Genomic DNA, 6798 nt, shown 5'->3' on the forward strand with positions numbered 1-6798 from the left:
ATTATCATTTATTCACTTTCATCGTTAATTTTATCTAAAAAAAAGGCATGAAAGTGAACTGGGAGAGAAGAGCATGGTGTGAATACCGTAGGTTAGAGAGAGAAGGAATGAGAGGGGACGAGGGAGATTATGTTGGATGCGTCTTCTGGCAGGCAAAGCGTCGCAGGCAATATATATATATATATATATATATACATTGAAATGCATCGTGAGTAAGAAAAAGTTGCTTTAAAAATGGAAGGTATAGAAAGGAGGAGGGCGCGTAAGAGCGAGGGAGAACGCATGAGAGTGAATGGAGAGAAGGCAGAATGGGGTGAGTGTCGTGTGTTAGAGAGAGAAGGAATGAGAGGGGACGAAGGAGACAATGTTGCATGCGTCCCGTGGCAGGCAATATACACATACACATATAGGGCCGCCACAAAAACTTTACTCTGTATTTCCTTGACTCTTCTTAGATTTTTAGACAAAAATTCGAATTACTTACAACTCCAAACAATACTCCCACTTGTTTCAAATGATATCAGACACGCAAAAGCGAGCGCTGAGTTTCTTGTTTCCTTTCTTAACAAACTATCGAGAAAAATTATTATTTTATTTTTGTTAATTATTTTGGAATAATAATTTATTTATTCATTTATTTATTTATTTATTGAATAATGTAAATAAGTAGTAAATGTCACGCCCGCTAAACAAGGTATTTAATTTATTATTATTATCATTATTTAAAAGAAACTCAATTATCCCTACGAAATTTCAATAAAAATTTTTCGAAAAATTTATGAAAAATCACAAAAATGTTATTTCTTTGAAATTGTTACAGGTGACAGCTAATAAAAGAAACGCGCGCGTGTAGTTTTTTCTAGTATTAATAGATAGAATAGATGCCAATTAAATTGCTAACTTTGTATAAAATTTCATATTTGTGCCTTCAAAAATGAATTTAACAATGTTTTGTTAAAACTCTTTATCAGGCTCAATTTTCAAGAAACAACCATTCAATAAATTATTCACTCCTGTATTCAAATAACTGAATCATCCAATAAAATTCATTTAAAAATGAACTTCAGTTAAAGTTCTTCAAAAATTCGCATTTTTCACACTTATAACTAACAATTCTGTAGAATTAATTATTTTAAAGGTTTAATTGAATGTTATATATAGGGGAGAGTCTCCAGTTGTGAGACGGGTTTTATTTTTGACCCGAAAATTGTAAACGGGTTAACGAAATTGTAAATAAAATACACTGTTCGAAAGGTAACAGAAATACGCAACTTTTATTAAAAGAAAGTATAGTGTTTCGATGAAGTCAAAAAATTTTACGATACATTTTCCGAGCACAGCGCTTTTTTCAAAAAAAAATGTGTCCAGTTGTGAGACACTCATTAAAAATTGCTAAAATTTAATAAGTTTGACATAAAACGTTATGTTTAGTAGAAATAATTAAATGTATTAATAATATATATTATTATATACTAAATAATAATATTTATTCGCCAAAATATGACTATCAAATAAACACAATTTAATAGCTTCAACAAGAGCATTAAAATTGATTTCTTCTGAATCAATTGACTTTTTTTCACTTGACATACCCAAAAATACTAGAAAAAAAACAAAACAACATTTAAATAGTATGCCTGCAAAGTCGTATTTTTTATGCTGCCCAGATGGGTGTTGACACTGTCTCACAACTGGTGATATGCTGTGTCTCACACCCAGAAATTGGCGCTATTTTGAAAAAGGAAAATTAAATTATTTTCAACCGTAGATTGGAACAATGCAATATTGCATCACAAAATATAAGGAAAACACTAAAAGAAAATGCATTACATTTACCTATTCCAATTAATTAACTTGGATAAAAAGTACTTTGCATTTATTGAAAAAACGCTTTTTAGTCGATTATCACACACAGTGTTGGTATTTAACAAAAACAGTTTATATATCCGCTTCGGCGTACACGAAAAAGTTGGCTCATATAAAAAGAAATGTTTTTATATAAACCAATCGGCTTTTTAATATTGCATGTTAAAAAAAATTTACTGTCTCACAACTGGAGGTGTCTCACAACTGGAGACTCTCCCCTATATATTTTTTTTTATTAAGAAATATAATAAAATAAGAAATGTAATATATCCATCGAAACATATAAAAACGAAAGAATAACCATCACCAACTTCAAGTAGGGACAGACTGGACAGAATGAATGAATGAATACGATGATCATTATAGTTAATAATTTAACATAAGAGAATAATTGAATTCTTGTAACAAATTTTATTAAAATTGTGTTTAGATAATAAAAAAATTTTTTTTTTGAATTTAAGAAAATTATATTAAAATAGTAGGTATTAAAATAATTGAAGAATTATAAAAAAATAAAGAATAACTGAAATATTGACAAGAATTTTATTAATTTTATTAATTAATTAATTTATTATTATTTTATTTTATTTTTTTATAATTAAATTTATGTGAAGAAATTTATCGCTTTTGAGAATAATTAAATTTCTGTAATCAGTTTTTCTTACAGTTTCAAATTGGAACCTATTGAGTTTATCTGTTGATGAAGATTGTAAAATCAATTCTTTTGAGACCCAATCAATTTTGGAATTATAATCAAAATTATTTACTAAGTTATTTATGAATAATTTTATGATTGTTTTTCAAATTAAGTTTATACGAAGCTTGTAAATAATTAAATTCCTGTAAAATTTTCAATATGTATTCAGAGTTTAACTGATTTCACAACAATAAAGTTTGACATATGGGTGATTCTTCAATCAGTGGTCACTTTTGCTTCCCCACTGTTCCCTATTTTATATCTTGAAAAATTGTTATCAAACCTACTTCAACCTTTTGCATAATTAATCTCTTCAATATGTTTTTTAGTAATATCATAATCAAAAAAAAATTTTATTTTAAAACAAAAGTTGTAATTCAATTGCAAATGTAAAAAAAACGCACATTTGTCGTTTCTCCACACATGAATTATGAAGTTTAATATGTTTTATTTTTCACAAACTTTATTTTAAACGTTTTTTTTATTTATTCTATTCGAAAGTTCATCTCAATAACTAAGTTTTTGTGTGTCGTTTTCTAATTTCCATTAACAAATCTGTGTAAAAATAATTTTTTTAATTTTTTTTTTCCACTTTTTTTTTATTTGGAACTGGAGTTTACAATTTCATTGATTTTCATTAATTTTATTCCCTTTTTTTAGTGCGATTTTATTTGCCATTAATATTATTAAGTTAATAAGTTGTATTTATGTTAAATTTGCAAAAAGAAATATAATTTTTAGATTTAAAACTACAAAAGTTACTATTATTTTATAGCGTATTTTAAAGGTATGTAAACTCCAGTTCCGCCAAAATTACCGAATTCTAAATATATAAAAAAATAAAAATAATAGTGATTTAGAGTAAGCAAATCTCTTTAATAATCTGCAAAAATTGTTTATTTTTATGAATTTTTACGGTTTTAATGAATTTTTTTCTTTGATTTGTAAACTCCAGTTCCTGTAAACTCCAGTTCCTAATTTTGTTTCGCGTAATGTAAGTGTTTTGTTTTTTTTTGGATGAATACAATTAACCTCGATTAAGCTGTATCAAAACATGTAATTTCAATAACAGGTATGAGTAAAAATATTATTTATTTATTAATTAAAGCAGTTTAAAGTAATTATTTGCTTATTTACACTATTTATAATTATTAACAGTCGAAAATTAACTTTTTCAAATAAATTATTTAACCTTTAAATTACAAATTTTTAAATTGTTTATATATAAAACTAAAGAAAGAATTGAGCTTAAATATCTATAAAATAATCATTCTCAAGCTTTATTAAAAATATCTAAATAAAAAAAATTTCAAAAATTTAATTAAAAAAAATTTTTTTAACATACTCAAAAGTTACCACTTTGTGGAGAATCACCCATATAAAAAAAAATCTTAGTTCTTTAAAATTTACCTTCTATTATTTTTAGGATTTCTAATTTTAAAAAGATGAGTGAGTTTAAAAAAAAATAAAATTAAAAATAAAAATGCTAAGTTTAAGTTTTGAGGATGCTGCATTTTTATTGAGAATGTTAAAATATCAACTTTTGTCACTATTTAGGATCGCTATAAATTGTTTCTTGTTTTTTAATTAGCTCTTTTTGTTTGTTTGTTTGTTTGTTTTTTTTTGTAAAGCGATTGTAAGAATAACAGAGAAAAATTGCGCACTGTTTATTGTTTTTATTTTATTTTAGCACTATTTATCAAGTTGGACCCTGGTGCGAATTTGGGTACACTCATCCTGGGGAACAACAACGTTCATCAGGAATACCGTGGGAGAGTCGCCCTGAGTTGTCGGATGGGCCTCTTCGTTGGTGTCAAGAGTATATAAAATTGCGGGCTGATGGCCCTGTTTATTGGCGGGGTTACTGGATGCCGGTATGTTATATGTTTGTTTATAGTGATGTGTGTAATTTTGTATATTTTATTAATTATTTATTACGTTTAGGTTGACGTCCGCCATCCATCCGAATTCTTTGTGAAGAAGGGTCAGAGAATGGTAGAGAAGTCAGGAGTTGAATCTTCTGTGTGCAGGATTTCTCAGTTGACCAAGTGTATGGAAGGGTTGGAGTGGCAGCCCATTGTTAAAACATTGGTTTTGATCAGGGTGGAACGTTTCACGTTCATGGAGGATGGTCCGACCATTAAAGTAACTTGGGCACTAGTAAGTCTCTTTCTTTATTTTTTGTTTTATGCATAAAGATGTTTGGTTAACTGTATATATAAATTTTCTATTTTTCTTTCAGCGATCTCGTGTGGACAACCTTCTTTTGTGGAGTCCAAAGTATTGTAACACTTGCAAAAACGTATCGTGTTACAAAAGGAGGCAAAATTTAAGGAGACGACGTACCTAAGTGGTTTAATATATATATATATATATATATATATATATAATAAATTTTTTTTTTTTTATTTTATTTTCCTTTTCTCTCTTTTTTTTGAATAGGTTCTACTGTATGAATAGTTTATTAAGGTGTTTGTAATGTAGGGTTTTATTAATTTTATGTGTTAGGGATATTTTAGTTATATCGACATACATATGCATATACGTATATACATTTTTTTTGTGTAATACTCTTCTTATATTACTTTTATGTTTTTTTATTTTTATTTTATTTTCCTTTTCTTTCTTTTTTTTTGAATATATTTATGGGACATTCCACGTCAACACGGACAGAGCTCTAAACAAAAATTGCTTTGTTGGATTTAAACGTTCTAGGGCTTAAAAGATTTCTACGTTCCTGTACTTTAAGATGCCGATGGGCGTTTTTTGCAAAATTCCATTTCCGATGCCAATAGAACTGTCAAAAGTCAAAAGGTCCAAAAATCTCAAAATACTTTTATGAATTAAAAGCAAAAAACGAGGTAAATTATTCTGTAACTCATTCTTTATCAGTTTTTAGGGTTCCCGAATATCAATCTAAAGTTTTTTTTTAAAAATCCAAAATGGCGAATTCAATATGGCGGACAAAATTCAAATTTGATCAGATTCGATGAAAACTTGTTACTCGGGGGTTTTTAGGGTCGCTGATTACGAATCTAATGTCACTTTTTAAAAATTCAAAATGTCGGATCCAATATGACGCAAAAAATTTTCAAATTTGATCCGATTCCCTTAAAACGTGTTACTCGGGGGCTTTTGGGGTCGCAGATTATGAATATGAAGTTACTTTGTAGAAATTCAAAATGGCGGATCAAATTTTTTAATTTGATCAGATTTAATTAAAAAGTGTTACTCGGTGGTTTTTAGCGTATCTGATTATGAATTTGAAGTCTCAAACACAAAGTAACTTCATATTCATAATCTGCGACCCCAAAAGCCCCCGAGTAACACGTTTTAAGGAAATCGGATCAAATTTGAAAATTTTTTGCGTCATATTGGATCCGACATTTTGAATTTTTAAAAAGTGACATTAGATTCGTAATCAGCGACCCTAAAAACCCCCGAGTAACAAGTTTTCATCGAATCTGATCAAATTTGAATTTTGTCCGCCATATTGAATTCGCTATTTTGGATTTTTTAAAAAAAACTTTAGATTTATATTCGGGAACCCTAAAAACTGATAAAGAATGAGTTACAGAATAATTTACCTCGTTTTTTGCTTTTAATTCATAAAAGTATTTTTAGATTTTTGGACCTTTTGACTTTTGACAGTTCTATTGGCATCGGAAATAGATTTTTGCAAAAAACGCCCATCGGCAACTTAAAGTACATGAACGTAGAAATCTTTTAAGCCCTAGAACGTTTAAATCCATCAAAGCAATTTTTGTTTAGAGCTCTGTCCGTGTTGACGTGGAATGTCCCTTATATATATTTTTTTGCTTATTTTTGAGATATTGTATAGTTTTTAGGGAAATATAGTTAGTTTTTGGTATAATTTAATTTATTATTGTTGTCCTGTATTCCTTTTATTTATTTATTTAATTATTCTGGCATACGATCCATTCTGAGGTCTGCAATTTATATTTCCAATGGTTAATTCTTGTATTTGTAATTTCAATTTCACTTAGCCAATTTAATGCGTTTCGTCCATTTGGAAGCAATATATCGTTGTCTCCAATAAATTGATTGAATCTTCTTCTTGCATGAACTAATGCTAGACAGATTTTTCCTTCTTTGTTGTATAATGTTTCCGAAGGTTGAAATTTTCGTTTTGACTGTTTGATTACACTAATTCGTCTATCAGAGTATTCGATAAGAATGACTTTGAAATAATTTTCGAAAATTCGAAAATGTAG

General features: G+C 28.1%; 1 protein-coding gene across 1 annotated transcript; it reads left to right on the forward strand.

Moving 5' to 3' along the window:
• Positions 1-4045: 4045 nt before the first annotated feature.
• LOC122506000 lies at positions 4046-4913 on the forward strand. Its single transcript, XM_043617947.1, has 3 exons — positions 4046-4437; positions 4508-4723; positions 4806-4913. Exons 1-3 carry the CDS (start codon positions 4432-4434, stop codon positions 4911-4913), a joined length of 330 nt encoding a protein of 109 aa, XP_043473882.1. The 5' UTR covers positions 4046-4431.
• Positions 4914-6798: the final 1885 nt, after the last annotated feature.

The sequence above is a fragment of the Leptopilina heterotoma genome, unplaced genomic scaffold (assembly GCF_015476425.1).
Source record: "Leptopilina heterotoma isolate Lh14 unplaced genomic scaffold, ASM1547642v1 Lhet_384, whole genome shotgun sequence".
NCBI classification, from domain to species: domain Eukaryota; kingdom Metazoa; phylum Arthropoda; class Insecta; order Hymenoptera; family Figitidae; genus Leptopilina; species Leptopilina heterotoma.